At 34.7% G+C, this 22,672-nt stretch overlaps 4 protein-coding genes across 7 annotated transcripts; all 4 read left to right on the top strand.

Annotated features, from left to right (window-relative positions):
• Nucleotides 1-2,673: 2,673 nt before the first annotated feature.
• Nucleotides 2,674-7,266, top strand: LOC145569339 (uncharacterized). Its single transcript, XM_081628690.1, has 5 exons — nucleotides 2,674-3,475; nucleotides 4,236-4,334; nucleotides 6,022-6,066; nucleotides 6,444-6,581; nucleotides 6,724-7,266. Exons 1-5 carry the CDS (start codon nucleotides 3,077-3,079, stop codon nucleotides 7,075-7,077), a joined length of 1,035 nt encoding a protein of 344 aa, XP_081484816.1. The 5' UTR covers nucleotides 2,674-3,076; the 3' UTR covers nucleotides 7,078-7,266.
• A 626-nt stretch (nucleotides 7,267-7,892) lies between these two features.
• On the top strand, nucleotides 7,893-13,420 carry LOC145567856 (DNA repair endonuclease UVH1-like). 2 transcript variants are annotated; one of them, XM_081627265.1, is made up of 9 exons: nucleotides 7,893-8,940; nucleotides 9,107-9,252; nucleotides 9,501-9,565; nucleotides 9,714-9,878; nucleotides 10,107-10,913; nucleotides 11,304-11,414; nucleotides 11,519-11,779; nucleotides 12,096-12,319; nucleotides 12,635-13,420. In XM_081627265.1, exons 1-9 carry the CDS (start codon nucleotides 8,081-8,083, stop codon nucleotides 12,843-12,845), a joined length of 2,850 nt encoding a protein of 949 aa, XP_081483391.1. In that variant the 5' UTR covers nucleotides 7,893-8,080; the 3' UTR covers nucleotides 12,846-13,420. The 2 variants fall into 2 exon arrangements, with proteins under 2 accessions (XP_081483391.1, XP_081483392.1); XM_081627266.1 differs by having other exon boundaries at nucleotides 9,107-9,336; nucleotides 9,483-9,565.
• A 368-nt stretch (nucleotides 13,421-13,788) lies between these two features.
• On the top strand, nucleotides 13,789-19,263 carry LOC145567854 (F-box protein CPR1-like). Of its 3 annotated transcripts, none has more exons than XM_081627262.1 (6): nucleotides 13,789-13,939; nucleotides 15,466-15,552; nucleotides 15,713-15,774; nucleotides 16,518-16,672; nucleotides 17,370-18,561; nucleotides 18,845-19,263. In XM_081627262.1, exons 5-6 carry the CDS (start codon nucleotides 17,418-17,420, stop codon nucleotides 18,850-18,852), a joined length of 1,152 nt encoding a protein of 383 aa, XP_081483388.1. In that variant the 5' UTR covers nucleotides 13,789-13,939; nucleotides 15,466-15,552; nucleotides 15,713-15,774; nucleotides 16,518-16,672; nucleotides 17,370-17,417; the 3' UTR covers nucleotides 18,853-19,263. The 3 variants fall into 3 exon arrangements, with proteins under 3 accessions (XP_081483388.1, XP_081483387.1, XP_081483389.1); XM_081627261.1 differs by having other exon boundaries at nucleotides 17,384-18,561; nucleotides 18,845-19,262; XM_081627263.1 differs by lacking the exon at nucleotides 15,466-15,552 and having other exon boundaries at nucleotides 13,792-13,939; nucleotides 17,384-18,561; nucleotides 18,845-19,262.
• Nucleotides 19,012-22,121, top strand: LOC145567855 (F-box protein CPR1-like). The gene is made up of 3 exons (XM_081627264.1): nucleotides 19,012-19,133; nucleotides 20,271-21,433; nucleotides 21,703-22,121. Exons 2-3 carry the CDS (start codon nucleotides 20,305-20,307, stop codon nucleotides 21,708-21,710), a joined length of 1,137 nt encoding a protein of 378 aa, XP_081483390.1. The 5' UTR covers nucleotides 19,012-19,133; nucleotides 20,271-20,304; the 3' UTR covers nucleotides 21,711-22,121.
• The last annotated feature ends 551 nt before the right edge of the window (nucleotides 22,122-22,672 follow it).

The raw sequence follows: 22,672 nt of genomic DNA, 5'->3' as shown, positions 1-22,672 counted from the left end.
TTTGAAATTTTTTTATGAGAGAAAAATGATCAAAGTATAAAGATTACAAAAGATTTAACTAATTCATAAATTTTGAATTATGTCTAACTATAATCAATGGCAAATTATATAAAATTTTAAACATTCATACTCTATTAAATTTAGCTTTCAACACCTCTTGTGTACGAGTAACATGCATGACAAATAAAATTTGTAAGGATCTAATAATGAAATACTTTTTTTTTTTTACATGCAATCTAAATTTTTATCAGCTACGCATGTTACTTGACATTAATTTTTTAGAACAATATACATATGATTGATTAAGGGCTTGTTTATATTTACTGAATTGAGCTGAACTGAACTGATTGGAGCTGAACTGAACTGAACTGAACTGATTGGAGCTGAACTAAACTGAGCTGAAATGAATATTTTATGAGAGAGGAAAATTAAGAGCTGAACTGAACTGAACTGATTGAAGCTGAACTGAACTGAATTGATTGGAGCTGAACTGAACTGAAATTAATTAAATGTAAACAGGCCCTAATTGCAGTTCAAATTTTTGTTTAATAATTTTTTTTTACAACAAATTTATGTTTATACTTAAAAAAAGGTAACGCTATATGTCGTATGAGCATTAAATACACTTTTAAAAATGTATGAAATTTAAATACTCCGTATTTATAGCAAAAATACATATAAATGAGTGTAATTAATGCTTAATTTTTCTAAAAACATGTATAGATTAATGTATTAATGCTAAAGAAATAAAGATTTTAAAAAAATAAATATTAGTTATACCAATATACGCGTGTTTTTGCCATTAATATTTTAAATTTACACTATTTTACTACTCCGTAATGTTTAAAGATTGCATATAGCAATGTATATAAATAATTAAGGAAAAAAAAAAATCTTACTTGGATCATCAGTAACCCGAATTTCAGCGCCATCAAAATCACATTCAGCACCCCCAAGAAACCAATCGTTGAAAACATAAGAAGCAGTTTTCTTGCGATCATTTTCTACATAACATTCAGCTCCTGGTTGTATTTTTTCACAAGAATCTGGAATTTGTCCACAACAAAAGTCTAGCTTTGATTGTATCAATTCGTTTGAGGCCTTTGGATTTGAAACACAGTAAGTACAACTGTTGTTCAAAGAGCTTCCATGTACTAGCAAAACAAACATAAGATTATACACGATTAGATGAACACGTACGTACTGATTAATTGATTAATCGCACACAATAATAATAATAATAATAATAATAATAACACAAGATTACAACTTAAAATTACGTACGACTTTAGGTGTATAAATTTATACGAATTATTTCCTTAGGTAATGAGAGAACATCATAACTTGATTAAACTTACCGGTTATGTGTCCTGAGAAGATTACGAGAAGGGAGACCAAAAGAGTAAAAGAGAGAGCGTTATACATTTTTGGGACTTTGGGAGTGTTCTCCAAAAAAAAAAGAAAAAAAAAGGTTTATTTTGTAAGAAGTAAATGGTAAGTCTCTTTCTAAACAAGTATGTATATATAGAGGAGGATGTACTATAGACTTGTAGTACAATACGTGACGTATACAGTGAGCCTACTCATTAATACGTTATCCGTTAAGATTAATTCATTTTTTTTAATGTTTTTTCTTTTATAATAGGATACTTATTTTGAAATACAGGGAGTATTCAAATATATTCAAATTTAGTTAGTTGAGTGAATTAAAAAATTACATTAGACTAAAAAAAAAAAAAATTTAGAATCAAATTGAAATCTGAACAAATACCATATTATAGTGTGAACACTTTAATTACATCTTGATTTTGTCCTTAAATTATAGCAGTGGCATCATAGTAAGTAGTAAAATACTTTCAAATTAAATTAGTGTATCCAACCTCACACTCTCTTCCATTATGTAATAAATTATTTCCATTTCCTTCTATGCATGAACTTCATATGCTAATACTTTAATTTGTAATTAAGTTTTAAGGTACATACAATAATGCAATATACTCCCTTTGTCCCCATAATAATTGATAAAATCAAACTTGCACACATATATGCCAATACAATGGTATAGTTTGACTTTAATTAAATATATAATGGAGTATTAGTAAAAAAAAAAAAAAAAAAAATTAAAAGTTGATATTTTTAAACTTTAAATTAATTAATATCTAATTTACAACATATTTTAAGATAGAATGTGTTTAATACGTAATACGTTACTAAAAAAAACTATGGTCGAAGCTGGTACAGTATGTAAAGTAGAGAAAAAAGTCCAACGCACTACTCATTTAGTTCCTTCAAACAATACGACATTGTGGTATGTCAATTTTCATCAATTGTCGATTGAATACAGAGTATAAAAGTCAGTATTTTGTTCTATACATGTATTGTTGAACAATTTTATTTTTCACTTATGAATTTAGAACCATAAAAACTGGTTTTCATGGCTAACAACCTATCATGATTAATTCTCTGTATTTCGCACAAGTTTTGATTAATTTCAAGTAATTAACTAAACTAATTTATCAAATAGAGTGACTCCGTAAATAATACTCCGTAGTATGTACTCGGTAATAACTTAAAACCGATAATAAATGTTTTTTGTGATGTCGAACAAATCCTTAGCTTTTTTTTTTTTTTTTTTTTTTTTTTTTTTTTTTTTTTTTAAATGGAAACGATTAACAGAATTTGGGCCTTTGGACATTTGGCACCTCTCTTGCTTCCCACAATGTGAACAACGATTAGCTGACGTCCTAATTCGTAACAACAACCCCAAATTCAGTGAAGAAGTGACTGAGAAATTAGGCAATTAAAGCATTGATCTTCTACCTTCAGCATTCAAAACAACCTACCTCAATTTTCAGTTTTCTTTCCTTTAAATCGCCTGAAATCCGGTAATAGAGATTCCCAAGAAATTTAAATGCCCATTTAATTCCCAATTTAATGCAGAATCCATTGAGATAGAGGGTATCCCCTGTTTTTGGCGTAAATCATACCAGATCAACTTAACTTTTTTGCAACAAAAAATCTAGAACATAAAACCCCAATTAATTTCTGGGTTTTTCAATTGACCCGAAAATCTCAAATGGGTCGTCGTTCAATCGACTCAAATGTGGGTCGTTGGACCTCAATGGGTCTTCTGTTGCTGGGTTTTTTGGCTTGCACTTTAGCTTATTTTGTTATCTCAACTGTGCTTAAACCCAGTAATCCTATCTCAAATTATGATGGATTGGCAATTGATGAGAGTCATGAGAGTGATGGAGTGAGTTTGGAGAGAGAAAATGGAGGTGGGTGTTGCCGAGGAATCCCTAAATTGGAGCTTTGGGGCACAGCCGTGAAGTGGGGGACAGAACATAAGTATAATTCTGAAGAAGAGTGTTGTAAATCATGTAAGGCTATGTGTAGTGTTAAAGATGGACCTTGTTTGTGTGATAGTTGGGTGTTTTGCGGTGATCGTAATGCTTGTGGGCCGCAATTTGGTGAGGTTAGCTTGATCTTATTCTTGGTTTTTGTTGAATTGATGAAATGGGTTTGTTGATTCTGATTGTTTCTTGATTTGGGTATTTTCTATGATTGTTTTGATTGGATTTTATAATTGTTATAGATTTGAGTAGTTGGGTTTAGTAAAGTGTGTTGCTTTTTATTAAATGTCATGATAGTGATTGCAATTACTGAATTTGGAGTAGGAAACTAGGAATATTGAGTTATCTGAGCTCAATTTTGCTCTTAAAGGGTGTTAATGCTAGGAATGATGTTCTATGCTTCTGTCAATTTCTTATAGTCAAGTAATATGCACTCATAATGCTTAGTACATGTTGGGATGCCATGCAGATGGAATATTGGTTTGGTAGATGGTAATAAATGGTGGTACTATATCACGAGTTTGTGTATAATTTTGCAAGGTATAATCTGACCTCTATGTACTTCGTATATGGTAAAGCAATTCCACTCGGAATTTCGTGTTTCCATTACCTTTCCTAATCATTTTTAGAGGTAGGATTGAGTGCTGATGAGAATTGATGGAGACAAACACATACTTGAGGAATAGAATTGCCTTAGTCATTACTATGGAAATTATCTCAGGTTAGAGTCTTCCTTGCAAAGTTTCACACAAATTTATTGACATTTACTGCTGCCCACTGAATATGCTGTCAGTATTTGAAGATTCGACCTTTCTAGGCTGTATTGAAAGCAATGATTATCAATCTCCAGGAAAATTGTATTAACTTCTTCTGGTATTGCAGTGTTGGTTGAAGAAGCAGAAGGATACTTTGGTACCACAGCGTCAAGATGCGGGAAGCAAAGTTATGTGGACTTCTGGGCTTATATTTGGCAAAGGAGAGGTACATAATATGCTGGACATACACTCTTTCTCACCTTTCCGTATGAGGTGTGCAATCTTTTCTATTACATAGTAAAAATGCTTTGAGACTATATATAAAACATCATACTACTTGATTAATAACTCAAAATTAATGTTTTCCATTCTGTTGTTGTGTGTAATGAGCTCTATATATCTTATGCAGTCACTCTAGTTGCCTATGTTTTCTCCTTTTGTAGTACTTCATATGACTTTATGCTTGAATGTTTACTTCCTCTACAACTTGTGAACTGTTCAATTTTCTGTTTTGTATAAAATTTCATAGTGTTGTTGTCAACTAAAATGTTTCCTCTGGGATTTATGTTTAAAAACGAAATCTTTAATTTTCTAGTGTAATCTTGGTTGATGTAAATTTCTCTTCTTGAGTGTTGCAATCCCTTAGTTTCCATACATCAATATGCCAGAGAATGCATGTTATGTTTATGTGAATATAAAAAATGACATCTTTAGTGAGTGTCTGCATGTAATATACTAGGATTTTCGGAAGATAATATAAAAGGATCAAAGAGAATTTGTGGGACAAAGCTTGAGTATTTGATTGATGAAAAATGGCAGATGTTGACAAAGTTGATAATGTTAGGCTATCAGTCTCACCTTAGCAGCTTGAGGCTACAAGTCTCTCAATAACATCATTCAAAAATCACATGCCAAACTACTACTGCCTTCTTACTAGCTATATATACTCAAGGTTACAAGGATACCTAGCAATTAATGTATTTTGCCCCTATTCCAAAAGAGAAATCAGAGAATCAGGATACTACTTTCATGTTGCCCCTCCATAGTGGAATGTTAATTGCATTTGTCTTCTAGCTCTTGCGGCTGTGTCCCCTTGTTTCTGTTGGAGGCTTGGTATGCTTGGCCTGCACTTCTGCCCCTGTGCCCTTCCTCCTTCTCTAGTGTACACCAAAAGTGGAGGCTCCGACTTTGGATCCATTACACTGCACTGCAAAACTAATGATTGTCCTCCAATGTGAGCATGATGTATATTTCTTTTTTACAGACTGTCTGGCAATCTGTACTGATTGTATGCAAAGATTTCACTGAAATCTGAGCACTTCACTTTCAAATTTTTGAACTTCCTAAAATCAACTGTAAGACACTCCAATAGCAACTGCTGGTTCTTCCCGGCTTGTTTTCCTCATTATTGTGATGATCTATTGGTTCCTTAATTTTTGGCTTTGAATTTAAATCAAAATTTGTTACCATATGGTTCATATATGTTTTGTGCTTTATATTTTATGTGAGGTTGTTGTGTTTTAATTCAATGGTCTTATGAAAAGCCTCTATGCAGCTTTATTAATGTACATACTACATACTGTACTCCCCTTTGAGCCTTAATTGGTAAGAGGCTCTTTAGAAGCTATGGGGTAGTGTTGAAGTTAATGATAAACATATGTGATAAATATCTGACACTTGGATAAGCTGCAATTTACAAATATAGTAAAATAACTGAATATAGTCTATGGTGGCCAGCATTATGTATTTGTCAAATGTTGCCATGATTTACTCTTGGAGCTGTCCTAGAAGTATAACTAGCAAAAGTTTTTCTTAGTCTTTTCCTTGAAGTGATTCTGCTGTACTTTTGTGCTCCTGTTTCTTTGTTTAATCTCCTTATTGATTTTCATGCTTGCTTATTATCTTTTCTGCAGGGAATTATTGGTCTGGAAACTGAGCATGGTACCCTTCATATAAAAGTAAGCACTTTTAACTTCATCTGTAATTGTTTACCGTTGAGTTCTCAGAAAGACCATACTTAAATTTAACAAACTTAGGAGCATATTTAGTTACCTGTCCTCCAGTTGATGTCTCTACTAGTATATTATACAAATACAATGGCTTCCCTGGTATTTGATTGCTCAAGCATAATTTGCAATTTGCCAAAATTTTTTGCATGTGGCTTGTGTGGCAAGTGTGCAGCAGCCATATTTCTAGTTTTACTTGTCATTATCACATCTTAATCTTTCGTAAATAATAATTTTCATCGTGTGATCATGATTCCTCGATCCTCTCTGTCCCATTTGTGTATTACTGGGTTGTATTGTATTTCTTACAATACTCAGGTTTGGTGCAGCTCTACCCTGATTCTGCTCCATATTCAGTGCAGTACATTCTTGAGTTACTGACACTTCGCCATTGTGCTGGCTGCCAATTTTACCGAGCAGAAGGGCGAGGGGAGTCTTGGGATCTAAAAGGCAACCATATTAAAGATGTGAGTTATACTATGTATATTCTTTTTGATGAATTTTGGGTTCTTTGAATGTCTTCTTGTCACTTGACACTACGAGATATGCTTTGTATTAGTCGACTACTCCATATTGATCTGTTACTTAGTAGCTCAAGTGGTATTTCAGGCGTCTTTTGGCCCTCCATATGCCCTGATTCAAGGAACACTTGAAGCAGCAGGCATGCCTTTCCAGACAATCCCTACTGAAGTATGTCGAACTGTCAGAAGAGGTGCAGTTGCATGGGTTGGTTCTGGTCCTGAGTTCTTCATAAGCTTGGCCAACCATGTAGAATGGAAAAATTCTTATACAGTTTTTGGCTCTGTCCTTCCAGAGGATATGGAAATTGCTGAGAAAATCGCTCAGCTCCCAACGAAGCCTGATGTATGGAATAATGTTAACGTTTCTGTCCTAGAAGACCCTATTCCAATCTTGGTTCAGAGAATTAAATCAAATCATGAAGATATTTCACATAAGCTATAGATTTTATCAGAGTTCTTCAATTTTTATGTCTATTCTGCCTTCTCTGTGATTACCTCCAACAAATAGTTTACTGGCAGTCTATTCAGTCTGTTTACTTGTACACCAACGATTGATTTATCTGTAGGTTTTTTTTCTTTTTCTCTGATTGGAACAAGAAATGTTGGCTTGTCTCATTTGTTTTGAGTTGCCACTATATAAGATCTCTTTATGAGGAAGTTCTTTCTTGGAATTTTAAAGTTAATTTTCTCGTGGCTTCATTTGTACCACACAATACAAATTCTTAGTTATTTTCGAGTGTACTTAGATGTAAATTAGGTATACCCTAGTGCTTTTTCAATCATTTACTTAAATGGCGAAATTCCAAGTAAGCAAAACTGCAAAAAGTAGCCGCAGGCCTGCAGCAGTCGGTAGAGACTGCTTTGAGTACTCCTAGTTCTAGCCTTCTAGGTGTTCCCGACAGATCTTAGTACAAGAAGTGCTAACACTGCCCCTTATATATAGATATATACGGATAATGGATTATATGCTTGATGCTTGTGGCATATTGACCAAACATGGCCTATATGGCTATGTGAACTCGGTTGGGCAACATAGTACACTACACGTTTCCATAAGATTGATTTCGATCTTGTAAAATATGGCTCGATATCTCTGAGTCAAGTCCGAGTAGTGCCGTACATTCATACCAAATTTCTAATTTATATGTCTGGCTTAAAATCAGTTTCACATCATTTACCTAATCTGGGTTGATTAATTCTAAACTGTATTTGGCACCAAAAATACCCCTCGCATTTAATCGAAACAACAAACAACCATTTAACCTACTTTTGCCGTCTTTCTTCCCGCCATCTTCCCTCCTTCAACCCAGAAGAGAGAGAAAATCCCCCTTTTCAATCTGCTAAACCCTAGATTTCTCAATTCCTGCATAATTCGGTGAAAACACCATCAATTAAAAACAGAGAGAACCCTAATTTCACGAATATTTTACAATTGAGAAGAACAAATGGTACAATTTCACGAACACATCATCTCCGACCTCTTGGAAGACCCAAATGGCGGCTTAGTTGTTCTTTCTTCTGGACTTTCTCTCTCTAAACTCATCGCAACTCTTCTCTCTCTTCATTCTTCCGATCAAGGTACTCTCTTAATCCTTTCTGCTAATCCTTCTCAACGAAAATCAATCTTAATTTCAGACCCTAACCCTAATTTCAATGACGGACCTGTTGAAATCACTTCTGAGCTTCCGGCTCACCAGCGCAATGCACTTTACTCATCTGGGGGTGTTTATTTCATTACTTCTCGTATTCTCATTGTTGATCTTCTAACCTCTAGAATCCCCACTTCAAAAATTGCTGGAATTTTGATTCTCAATGCACATTCACTCTCCGAGACGTCGACCGAGGCGTTTATAGTTAGAATTATGAGATCATTGAATAAGAATGCGTATATAAGGGCGTTTTCTGATAAGCCTTTTGCTATGGTTTCCGGGTTTGCGAAAGCGGAGAGGATTATGAAGTGTTTGTTTGTTAGAAAGCTGCATTTGTGGCCTAGGTTTCAAGTGTATGTTTCGCAGGAACTCGAGAAGAGCCCCTCCGAGGTGGTGGATATAAGAATTCCTATGAATTCGGCGATGAAGGGGATTCAAAAGGCTATAATTGAGGTTATGGATGCTTGTTTGAAGGAAATGAGGAGGACTAATAAGGTTGATGTTGAGGATTTAACGGTTGAGAACGGATTGTTTAAGTCTTTTGATGAGATTATTAAGAGACAATTAGACCCAATTTGGCATACATTAGGCAGGAAGACTAAACAGCTTGTTTCGGATTTAAAGACCTTGAGAAAGTTGTTGGATTATCTTGTCAGGTACTGATTTTTAATTCATATAAATATTGGACCATACTAATTCTATCAAAAATGAAAAGAATTAGGCTGTCATGATATATTATTGTTCAGTGGTATTAATTTTGTTGGCGGGAAACTTGTATTGTTTGATGTTCTGTTGAATGAGATATCTCTTTTCTGTTGGTAGGTATGATGCGGTTACTTATTTGAAGTATCTAGATTCACTGAGGGTTTCTGAGAGTTTTAGGTCGGTCTGGATTTTTGCGGAATCAAGCTATAAGATATTTGAGTATGCAAAGAAGCGTGTTTACCATTTTGCAAGGTCTGAGGCAGGTAAGCCAACTGAGCAGAAAACAAATCTGTCGGGGAAAAAGAGAAAATTGAAGCAGAGTAACACTGAGAAAGAAGGCGAGTCTGGTTTTTGGCGTTAAAATTGAATTTGGATGAGAACGAAATATATTTAGTAACCAAAAGTTCGAGAAGAGAAGTAAAAATTTAATTGCTGGATGAATTGCTGTTACCCCTGTATCTCTGATATCGTATACTTGTACTTGTTTTTAAAGATTATGATTTGCTTTCAGCTTCAGGTGGAGGAGTTTTTCTCCAAGAGATTCTAGAGGAACCACCAAAGTGGAAGGTGTTACGTGTGAGTGAGTGAGTTTTGTATCTTATTTTTGTATTACCCGTCATTATTTGTTCTTCTTATTATTGTTTCATGTATTTACAATTATAATTCCATCTATTAGTGATGTACGGTCCTTGTTTTATTGACAAGACTAGCAATGTTTTGCCAGGACATTTTAGAGGAGATTGAAGCAGAGAGGAAGAAACAAGCATCATCAAGTGATGAATTTATGAGTGAAAACGACGATGATAGCAATGGAATTGTTTTGGTGGCTTGCAAGGATGAGCACTCATGCATGCAGCTTGAGGATTGCATTACAAATGGCCCAAAGAAGGTAGTGTCAACTTTCATGTCCTTATATATTCTATGCTCTAGCTGTTTGTTATGTATTACAGAAGCATAGTCGTGTTGTCAAACAGATGTTTCTACTCATTTTCAGATTCTTGGCAAGATTGCTGTCTGAATGGCGCACTCTCAGTTTTTTGTTTTTTTTTTTTTTTTGGTTTATGTTACTGATATCTGCTTACAAAAAAACTGTTTTTTGCTATCCTTTACTGAACAGGTCATGCAGGAAGAATGGGAGAAATACTTATTGAGTAAAGTAGAATTGAAAGGTTATCAAGGACGGCAAAAAGGTGCTAAGAAGAAAGCTAAAGAGCCTAAAGGTTTTGGAATACTTGATGGTATTGTTTCAAGAACTGGTAATGAAGATGGAGAACCTAGCAGCATAAACAAGCAGGAAAATGATGCGCTACTGGCTGCTGCATCAGCGATAAAAAATCTATCCAAGAAAGAAACAGCCGTTGAAGATACTTGCCAGCATGATGTTGGCAATGAGGTAAATGAGCCGGGAAGAAGAAAAGGGAAAAACAAGAAACCACTAGAAAAGTACAGTAAGACTCGTAGCAAATCTAAAACAAGTGATACATCTCAAATAGCTAGTCCTGTTAATGAAGGCGAAAGAACTGGTGATAATACAATTGCTGAAGATGGTCTTCACGAAGGTGAGCAAAGAACTCTACTTGCTGGAAACGGTGTCCTTAGGAGACATACTGAAGATATTGATGTTGATATTACTACAAGCCGGAGGCCACTACCCCCTGTACATTTTCATGCCCTAGAAAGCAATCAGCCTATACTTGATATTTTGAAGCCATCTATTATCATTGCTTACCATCCTGATATCACCTTTGTCCGGGAAGTGGAGGTCTACAATGCTGAGAACCCTTCCAAGAAGTTGAAAGTTTATTTTTTATTCTATGAAGATTCAACCGAGGTACAGAAATTTGAGGCAAGTATACGTCGTGAAAATGGGGCATTCGAGTCTTTGATTAGGCAAAAATCGATGATGATGATTCCAGTTAACTTGGTATGTTCCTTACTTTTTTTAAATCTTATTTTTATATTTTATGTATTAGTGATAGATAATAGTTGGGTTTTCTTCTCCCTTACTCCATTTATATTTTCAGCTTGTTTATCGGTAGCATGTATATCCTAGTAACAGATCTAGCTTGCCTCAATTTTATTATTGACTAGTGGCAAGAAGCTCACTGCTACTACTTTTGTTATAATATTAATTAGAGCTCAACCTGTATATGTGTGTCTGAACACATGTTTGTGTTTGTTGGAAGACAGCTGTTAAATATGGAAGCTTTTCTATTTAATTTGAGATTTGATTTGTATTAAGTAAATGATTTCAGTAAGTTTGCTGCTATGTTTATTTCGTAACTTTAATGTCTTGTGGTTTGCTGTTTGTCAGGATGACCATCTTTTGGGCGTAAATTTTCCCATTGAGTCACAATCATCTGTGGCACTAAATTCAATAACCAGAAAAGCTGGTGGAAGAAAAGAAATTGATAAAGAAATGCAGGCATGAGAATTTATATATTTTTCTTATTTTGCATGCTAATTTAGCTTAATGCATATAAGCTGACCTTTTGAACTTATATTTTTTGAAAAAAATAATTATCTTAGGTTATAGTGGACATGAGAGAATTCATGAGCAGCCTTCCAAATGTCCTCCACCAGAAGGGTATGCGCATTATACCAGTGACCTTGGAAGTTGGTGATTACATCCTCTCCCCTTTGATATGTGTAGAAAGGAAGAGTATCCAGGATCTGTTTGGCAGTTTTACATCTGGACGGCTCTATCACCAAATCGAAATGATGGTGCGATATTATAGAATACCTGTTCTGTTGATTGAGTTTTCACAAGACAAAAACTTCTCTTTTCTGGTAAGCACCACTCCTACTACTAGATACATTAAATGTTTGACTAAGCATTATACTTTGTACATCTTTCCGTCAATCCATGGACCTTGGGTTTAGAATCACGGGAACTGGAATAATGTATTTTTGTACAATAATTTCATCAAGGAGAGAGATCTTAGCACAATTATTTCACTTCCCAGATCCAAATCATTGGAGACATTAAAGTCTTAAGTCAACTTTTTTCGAACCCCAGGTCCAAATCATTAATACACTTATCAACTAATGTTCAGTCACTTCTAATTTTAACTCTGGTGCTAATTTGATTATGTTGAATTTTCAGTCAGCAAGTGATATTGGGGATGATGTTACACCAAATAGTATAATCTCAAAGCTCACATTGCTAGCTATGCACTTTCCCCGCCTGCGCATTGTCTGGTCTCGCAGTTTGCATGCAACGGCTGAAATATTTGCCTCCCTTAAAGCAAATCAAGATGAACCTGATGAGGCCAAAGCAACAAGAGTTGGCGTACCCTCAGAGGAAGGAATTGTAGAGAATGATGTGAGGTGAGATTTTTGTTCCATGTGCTATTTTTTATCCTAAATATAGTGGGGTTATTTATTTATTTTTATAAAAAAAATGCTACAACAAACCTTTATGTTCAGAAAAACATATATATGCATCTCTATTACTTCGTATTATTATTTTCAAACTAGAAGACTTGATGAAGTATAGTTTGGAATGTTAAGATGAGTTGTTTGTTGCAGATAATTATGGTGTTATAATGTAAATGATCAATCATTACTATCTAATATCAAACAATGACAGTTTATCAAAAAGAAACTAATTGGTATACTTGCATTTTGTTCTCTTCATGGCAGAGCTGAAAACTATAACACATCTGCTGTGGAGTTCTTGAGACGTCTTCCAGGTGTCACCGATTCTAATTACAGGGCTATAATGGATGGATGTAGTAGCTTAGCTGATCTCGCTCTTCTTCCAGTTGAGAAGCTGGCCGATCTTATGGGCGGGCAGAAAGCTGCTCGCACCCTCAGGGAATTTCTTGATGCCAAGTACCCAACTATGCTATGACATTGGATGCTTCTACGAGTAAGTCACTGGAAAATTGCATTGTTGAGTTGTATATTGTACCAAGATCGGTCTGCTTGGATTGCAGAAGGCGGTTCCAGTTTTCCTTACCTTGGAAACCTAGAAATTGTCTCATCAACATTCCATAGGTGAAAGACAAATGCCAGGAAGCTGCCAAGAGAGAATTAGAGTTATGGAAGGCTTCACTCTGGAATCTGGGAGACTTAAAATTACTGTATAAGTTTATTTCTGTCAAGGATGGAATTTTTTCACTTCAGCCTGCATTCCTGGTTTCTGTTTTCGGAAGAAGGTAAATCAGAACTGCTGCAATAGATGATTATTTTAAGATGTTGCAGTGTTTATTACGATTTTATTTATTTTTCCAAAAAATCAGGAGAAATTGTTAGATTGGAATATTCATTCATCAAAAGGGTATTTACAAAATTTGGTTCAATTTGTACTGACAGTACTATCAAATCATCATATGGGACTAAATATCATTCTGATGTTTTTGTGAAATCTTGTAATGGTACTAATAAGAGTTTCCAATTGAAGTTGAATTTGTTGTTTTATTACCACCCCACATGTCCCTTATTTTTTACGGTGACTTATTCATTCCGTTATTAGTTAAAACACTATTTAGTAGAGGTTGATTGATTGATTGATTATGGCTATATAAGCCATTTATATCTAAGCCGGTCACCATTGATCCGGTCTTGAAAAAGTATGGGTTTGTGCGGCCTAAAAAATTGATTCAGGCCAAAACCCATACCTAAACTAAAAATACCTGCTCCACACAATAACTCGTCCCATGATGATGACCCTTTATACGTATAAGGTAGTTTAACAATGAACTACAGTGTACTAGCAGTTGACACTTGGCAGTACCTATACCAAACACCTAAGCAAGTTGAACAGTAGTTAATATCGCCCATGTGCGGGAATTGACAATCAGGCCAATCACCCTTTTTATTGTTGCGTTACTTGCGTATAACATTTGAAGACTACTCAGTTTCAAACTTCAAAAACTCAGTCTGATACTGTCTTGCTTCACACTCTGCGACACTGCATGCTACATTCTTCACTCTGATTTTGAGGTAATTTTTCAAATTCTACTAGCTGTAATGTTAATCCGTATTTACAGGAATTATCAGCATTATTCATTATTTACATTTTACATGTAAAAACGTTTGGATTATTTGTGTTATTTATTCTTCTTTTTGTTTTTATACTCTGTATTTCTTTATTGTTCCCATGTCGTTATTTTTTTTTTTTTTTTTTTTTTTTGGCAAATTAATACGTTGGAGTATAGAATGGTACACAATATGAAAGGGGTAATTCCATAGGATTGTTATTATACACAATTAAGGGAAATTGAATCTTGTTGAGAGTGAGGTTTGAATTTTTGGAAGAGTAAATATAAGGTGCTTTATTTTATTTTTTCAATTTTAAAGGATTGTTGTAACAACTTTTTCCTTACTTTTTTATAATATCTAATGCTTTGGTATATTTTGGGATGTCTTTCGAAAGTAGTAATTTTCCCAATATGGACATTAGAATGGAATTAGTGGAGCTGGTTTGGGTTGAGTCATTTCGTGTTCAGGTCATTTCGGATTGATACCTTTTGGGTTCAGGTCGAACAATGCTTGTTCATGATCCATAAGGACAATAACTTTTCATTTTGGGTTGGCCAACGGGTTAAATTCTTTAATCCCAGCAACGGTTACATTTTTTAAAAAAGAATCCTCATATTGGGTCAGTTGGGTTGAATATGAGTATAGTCTGGTTCAGCTTGACAAATTTGTTTTTCGGGGTTGTCCATTTTAGATAAAGCTGCTTATCGGATCACATTTGAGTCATGTCAATTATTGATATGTCTAAACTACTTTTTTGTTTTTGTTTTGTTTTGTTTTTTTTGCTGATATTATGGGTCTATTTTCTCATACAGTTTTTGGTATAAATTCTTGGAAATTTTGCTGGGCGGATATTTTCCTTCAAATTCTATGCGTAATTTTTGATAAAATAAAATCTGCAAATTTAATGAAAATAACAAAAAGAGACACTAGAATTTTTAGTTACACTAATAACCCAAATAAGAGGGAAAGGCTAGACAGCGGTACTAGTAGTCCAAATTGATATTAGAGATGAAATAAGTCCAAGGTATTTTTTTTCACAATGATTTTTGTGTATGCCAAATTTCTCTTAAGTTCCTGATATTTATACATTGCCAAAAGAGCAAGGTTCATGTATTGATTTATGAACTGGTTTCATTCTTAAACATTCTGATTGTCTTGATTCATGAACCGGTGTTATTCATAAACATTCTAGTTGTATTGATTCATAAACCGGTGTTATTCATAAACATTCCAAAATTTCAATTGTATTGATTCATGAACTGGTGTCATTCATGAACTTATTGCCGTCATAATCATGAATATCATCAATGTCATACTCATATGATTATGAATTGGAAACCAAAGTATTAAATGCTTTCCCATCATTCATCTCCCCTGTTTTTTTCTTTTTTTTTTTTTTTGTATATATAGATGTATGTTGGAATCTCATAATTTAGCAGGGTTATATATCCCAACATAAACAACCATTTTCTTCATATAATTTTCAGGGTATCAAGAACTTCAATATTGGGGTTTATTGTTTTGATTTTTGCTATGAACAATGGACTCTAGATGGGTTATTGCCGGATGAATTGGTAATTGTTAGATGTAACAAATATATTGGCTGGTTTAAAGCTTTAATTTGTGTGTTAGATTTTCTGTTGATTGTTGAGGAATTTTTTTTTTTCTTGTTTCCTTAAATTTTGTCTTAAATTGTGTTTTGCTAAATTTTTTTTGTCTTAAATTGTGTTTTAGGTGTGAGTTTGGGACAATGGACTAGTTTGGACTGCTGGGGGCTAGTGGACAACGAAAATCAGGTATGATTCTTCTTTTATACTCCCTCCGTCCTATAATATAGTTCTTGTTCGTGTTTTTACACGGTATTTAAGAAATAGGAGGAGAAAGTGGATAAAGTACAAAGTACAATCATAGACAAAAGTTAGAAAGAGAAAGTGGAAAAAAGTACAAAGTATGTGCAAAATTCAAGGGTAAATTAGGAAGTACAATGAATAAAGTTAAAAAAGTGAGGGTATAATAGTATTTACATACTATTCAAAAATAGAAATAGGAACAACGTTTTGGTTCTCCAAACTAGGAAAACAGGAACTATATTATGGGATAGAGGTAGTATATAGATGTGTTACGTGTGGTGTTGCGACCCAATTTTGTTGGCTCAATCCACGTCCCATTTTGATTTGTACATTGCTGATATGTGATCGTTTGTCTTCTATCTGATTTCCTTATCCAGGATGTCTCTCATTTTATTGTCCTTCTGCATTTTCTTGGCTGTCAAATTGTCACTAGTGCAGCCTATATGAATAAAGGGCTCAGTAATTCTTAGTGTACATGATTCCAATATGAAGTTATCTAATAATTATACTTTCAATTTGTTTTCTAGCAATTCTTGGCCTATTGAGATGGAATACCCTTATAAGATTGTGGGACAAGTGATGACAATACATTATTGTGACGTGTTTGGAATTGTACTAGATATTTTCCTCATTTGATGCTCTTGATTGCTTGATTAAGATTATTTAAGATGATTCAAATGACTCTTCAGGGAAGGCTAACACGTAACAAGTGTGAGAGTGTAGACACTGTACTCAGGGTCAGAAAGGCGATAGTGTACATGAACTTTGGGAGTAAAACTCAGAAAGGATTAAGGTAAGTGATCGAAGCAGCAACAATAGAGAAACCTGGAGAAGCTTAGCAATTGTAAGTAATCTTTTAATTATACTATTAGTGTGTTCAATTTTTCATTTTAAGTTAGAAATAGTCATCATTGTTTGTGACTATGTAATGATATGAACAATGAAATGATAAGAGGGTAACTATGATAGGAGAGTAGATATCTCATTATAATCTGAAGCTGGTTTATAGAGTCAAAACTCAAAAGATATGCTAAATGTCTCAAGCATCACCTGTTTTGTGTTTTTTTGAAGTCGGCAACTTTCTTTCCTAATGTTCTGTATATTTAGGGAGGTGCATATGTTATGCTAATACCCTGCCATATGTGCGATTTGCTTAGCATATTACATTTACTATCATAGTAAATGGTCGTTATATTCGATAATTGCAGCCTCTGTAGATAGAGATATACTTCGTATTAATTAATGCAGTACCATGTTCTCTGTATACATGCTTAGGATAATAAATTATGTACAATCTGAGTGGAAACCTGCTCTTTTAATAATTTAAATATAGCCTATAGCATAAACCAACTTATTTTTGCATGTGTAGTTTAAGCTTTACATATATGTTACTGTCCTGTCAGAGTTAGTTGGTATCAGCTGTTAATTCTCTATCTAATGGTACAAATTTTGTACATTACTGGGGTTTCTTATGCACATATATACGTATGCAGATTATAATCGTTTATTGATTTATTAATTAATCCTCGTAACTATTGAAGCAATCTGATCCCAGGTAGAGAGAGAAGAATAGGGAGAAATTTTCTGTGATGGCATCTACTCCATTGGATATAATAGACAATGATATACTCCCACGACTGCCTGCAAAATCTCTTGTGAGCTTCAAGTGTGTATCCAAAAAATGGTTAGCCTTGATTTCTAGCCATGAATTCATACTCCGTCATCTTGAATATGCTCTCTCCTCCAACTCAAACCAACTCCTCATCCTCACTGGTAATGATTGTTGCCTCTACTCATTCAACTTGGATTTGCTGAAAACTCCTGCTGTCAAGCTGCCAAGCTTTGGGGTAGAGCCCTTTGTTATTGGATCTTGTAATGGATTGCTTTGCATCCAAAGTTATAGGCCTTACTGTCTTGTCCTGCTTAATCCTTCGACTGGCAGCTACTGGGAAATCCCCTCTTTGCTTCCACCTAGAAGATGTTCTGCTTTGAATTTTGGGTTTGGCTATGATTGTAATAATGATGATTACAAAGTTGTTAGAATCGTTGACCGCTATCCTTCTATGGGATTCCTCGGTCATCAAATGGATAGGATAGTTCATGTTTATAGCTCGAGGGCAAATTCCTGGGAAGTGATTGAGCGGATTTCCCCTCAGGATTCTATGGGAAATCGTGAAAATGGTGCCCTTCTAAACAAAAATCTGCTTCATTGGAAGTTTTGGAATTTACAGGAAGGTAAATATCAGATCCGTTGTTTCAATCTTTGTGAAAAACAATGGACTCATGATGTCCCGCTGCCGGACTATATGGGTTCAATCATGCATTCTGCTAATGATATACGAGATGGACTGCTGGATTTTGGGGTTTTGGAGGGTTGTTTATACTTATCAACTAAGAATCCACAACAATCTGTTATTGATATATGGGTTATGCATGAGTATGGTGTGAAAGAATCTTGGGTTAAGGTGTTCCAGATTTCAGACTCATGTGTCTTTGGATCATTGCAAGTTTCACCTATTGCTTATGACAGGCTCAACCATCAGATTTTGCTTAGAACAGCGAACAAAATTGAGCATAAGATCTTGTGGTACGATATTAAGGGTGAAACAACAAAAAGTGCTGAAATCAATGGGGTTGCAGATTGTCTTTGGATCGATGTATGTAAAGGCAGCCTTGTTAATGTTCCTGGTGGTTCCCAAATCGGAAAATCAGTACAGAAGGATGGGAAAGAAGGTATGCAGATTTGATTCAACATTCTTGGATTTTTTATTCCTTTTTTATTTTATATGTTAGATCTGATTTGTTAGCTTGATCTAATAGATCAACTTGGATGATTGTTGATATGAGATTGTTGACTTGAATCTAGCACGGTTGTGATCACGCGGCCTTATTTGTGATTGATTATATAATATGAGCAAGTTCTGAATCACATTTTACTCAATGCTTCAAGTGTATAATTCAACTTAGTTTTTGTTACAATTTAATTCTTTACCCGCTGTTCTTTTCTTATTAACAGCCATTTAGTACCATCCACAGCTCATTGAAGCGATAAGCATAAATTACTGATGATGATGCGTATTATTGGGTTATATGTGAGTCAGTTCATTAAGAATCCAGAAAAGCCTACACTGTCGAGTGTCGACCTCCTTGCATACAGCTCAAGACTTTACAAGGCAGTCTCGAGCAATGGCCATTACTTAGTGTTTTGCAAGTGCTAGCTACAATCTTATTTTGAACGACCTCGGTCGTTCTTGTGCTGTTTGTTGTCATTGTTGGTTCTACAGAGGTTCGCCTTCTTCTATTGGGTATGTTTTTTTGATAGAACACTACATTACAAACTTGTTCTTTAGTGTCTAATGTTGATGTATATTGTAAACGTAGAATATGTTGGTGACAAAATTATACTTAATGGAAAATTGCTGTTCAACAAAATACATATTATGATTATGTTCATGTTGTTGTACTAACAGAATATTGTTAATCAGGACAGTCTACGTCAACTGGCAATTAAACAAAATTAGTTTTAAACTTTTAACCAATTATTAAGAAAATAAAGTATTCCACAGGTTATAGAATTATGGGTTACAAACTTGCAATTATTGAAATCCCCCTATAAAAAATAAAAGGTAATGCAATGCCTACTGGTAAAGCAGAAAGTAAATTTTTTGTAAATTAATTGGCTCAAGTACACACAAACACCCTAAGCGTCGGATGAGGGACACAGGCACCAGAGCAACACTGTTCTGGAGGTCCATAACCGGCACATACATCGACCGACTGCATACAGTCATAGTATCTTTCGGGTGATCAGTTGCTGGAGGAAGTCTAAGCTTCTTTCATCTCAACTTCCTTTTCAACTCCCTTCATTAGTTCATTTCCATCATTGCTTTTGTTCCAGCTAGCAACAAGTCTTCTTTTGTTATCTTCATAATGCTTGTTAGTTGTGACTTCGCATTTACGGGCCAGCATCGCGTTTTTATTGATTTTTTAAATTTGTCAACTTTCATTTTTAGTACTTGTTCTGTATAACTAGTGAGGAGCATGTATTATGCTAACACCCTGCCATATCTGCGATACGCTTAGCATATTCTTCTACTCGCACTTAAATAGGAAGTGGTCGTTATTGAGACGAATCAATTAATGCAGTACCATGTTCTATATAGATGATTAGGATAATAAATTATGCACAATGTAAGTAGAAAGTCTGGAAACCTGCTGTCTTAACTATTTTAACATACCGTAAAAAAAAAAAAATTATGTTAATATAGTCTTCATATATGTTATACTGTCCTATATGAGTTGGTATCAGCTGTTAATTTCTCTATCTTTAACAAAAAAGTTTGTACAATACTAAAGATTCTTGTGCATATACTTACGCAGATTATAATCATATTTCGATTCATTAATCAATCCTCGTAACTATTGAATCAATCTGATCCCAGGTAGAGGGAGAAGAATAGGGAGAACTTATTTGTGATGGCATCTACTCCAGTGGATATAATAGACAACGGTATACTCCCACGCCTGCCTGCAAAATCTCTTGTGCGGTTCAAGTGTGTATCCAAAAAATGGTTAGCCTTGATTTCTAGCCATGAATTCATACTCCGTCATCTTGACTATGTTCTTTCTTCCAACTCAAACCAACTCCTCATCCTCACTGCTAATGATGGTTGCCTCTACTCATTCAACTTGGATTTGCCAAAAACTCCTGCTGTCAAGCTGCCGAGCTTTGGGGAACAGCCCTTTGTTGTTGGATCTTGTAATGGATTGCTTTGCATCCAAAGTTATAGGCCTTACAGTCTTTTCTTGCTTAATCCTTCAACTGGCAGCTACCGGCAAATCCCTAGTTATTATCCACCTAGAAGATACACTGCTTTGAATTTTGGATTTGGGTATGATTGTAATAATGATGATTATAAAGTTGTTAGAATCGTTGACCAACATCCTCGTATCATGGGGTTCTTCTTTCCTGAAACAGAAAGGATAGTTCGTGTTTATAGCTCGAGGGCAAATTCATGGGAAGAGATCGAGTTGACTCCTCTTCAGGGTTCTATGGGAGACCGTGAAAATGGTGTCCTTACAAACAACAATCTGCTTCATTGGAAGTTTTGGAGTTTAGAAGAAGGTAAATATCGGATCTGTTGTTTCAATCTTTGTGAAAAACAATGGACTCATGATGTCCCATTGCCGGACTATATGGGTAATGATATACGAGATGGTTTGCTGGATTTTGGGGTTTTTGATGGATGTTTATACTTATCAACCAAGAATCTGCAACAATCTGTTGTTGAAATATGGGTCATGAATGAGTATGGTGTGAAAGAATCTTGGGTTAAGCTGGTCCAAATTTCAGATTCATGTGTCTTTGGATCATTGCGAGTTTCACCTATTGCTTATGACAGGCTTAACCATCAGATTTTGCTTAGAACAGCGAACAAAACTGAGCATAAGATCTTGTGGTACGATATTAAGGGTGAAACAACAAAAAGTGCTGAAATCAATGGGGTTGCAGACTGTCTTGGGATCGATGTATGTAAAAGCAGCCTTGTTAATGTTCCTGGAGGTTCCCAAATCGGAACATCAGAACAGAAGGATGAGAAAGAAGGTATGCAGATTTGATTCAACATTACATGTTAGATCTGATTTGTTAGCTTGATCTATTCATTAACTTGGATGATATAACTTCCTGTATCTGCTTTGATATGAGATTGTTGACTTGAATCTTACGCGGTTAAGCTCACGCATCCTTATTTGTGTTTGATTATGTAATATGAGCAAGTTCTGAATCATTTTACTCAGTGTTTTTAGTGTTTATTTTAACTTAGTTTTTGTTACTATGCAAATTTTGACCCACTGTTCATTTCTTATCAACAGCTATCTAGTACCATCAGCAGCTCAATGAGGTGATAAGCATATATTACTGATAATGATGCATATTTTGTGGGTTATATGCGTGTCAAGTTCCTTAAGAATACATTCGTTATACATTGTTTCTATTACAATACTCTTTACAAGGTTGTCTCGAGCAATGTCCATTATTTCGGAGTTTTGAAAGTGCTAGCTACAATCTTGTTGCTGTTGTCATTGTTATATTATAGTCATTGTTGTATTTACAAAGGTTCGCTTTCTTTTATTGGGTATAGTTTTTGATTGAACACTAATAACAAACATGTTATCTGGAGTCTAATACTGGTGTGTATACGCAGTATATGTTGGCGTAGTATTATGATTATGTTCATGTTGTTGTACTAACAAAGTATTGTTTGCTGTTAATTAGGGTAGTTTACGTCAACTGGCAATTATACAAAAAATAAGTTTTCAATTTATAACCAATTATTAAAAATAAAATAAAGTATTGCACAGGTTATAGAATTATGGGTTACAAACTTACAATTATTGATTTTCCCCTCAAAAAACTTATTTAAATGAAGAGATGAAGAAAAAGAGGGAGAAGTGGCCCCAATACAAACCAATAAGGTAATGCAATGCCTATTGGTACAGTAGAATGTAAAAGTTTTGTAAATTAAAAAAAAAATTGACCCTTTGTCAATTGTCATTTTATCGTATGGGGCCGTAGTGGCCTTAAATTAATTGAAGGAGATGCGTACATAAATGACTAGATCGATGATTTATAGTTGAAAATGCATGGTTCCAACCACTCTAGTGGTTAATGTGTTCCTTATAAGGTCAATAATGGAAGTATACCAACATTTTTCATTTCCAAATACAAAAAAGTTAAAAATGACTTAAATTAAAGGTTATCTACACTTTTGAGCCAATATTAAAAATTTGTGGCTGATCACACCTAGGGGTGGTTATTGGACAGGGTAGCCCATTGATAATA

The sequence above is a fragment of the Chenopodium album genome, chromosome 11 (assembly GCF_948465745.1).
Source record: "Chenopodium album chromosome 11, dcCheAlbu1.1, whole genome shotgun sequence".
NCBI classification, from domain to species: domain Eukaryota; kingdom Viridiplantae; phylum Streptophyta; class Magnoliopsida; order Caryophyllales; family Amaranthaceae; genus Chenopodium; species Chenopodium album.
The sequence above is the reverse complement of the archived record's forward strand: the minus strand, read 5'-3'. Positions and strand labels throughout refer to the sequence as shown.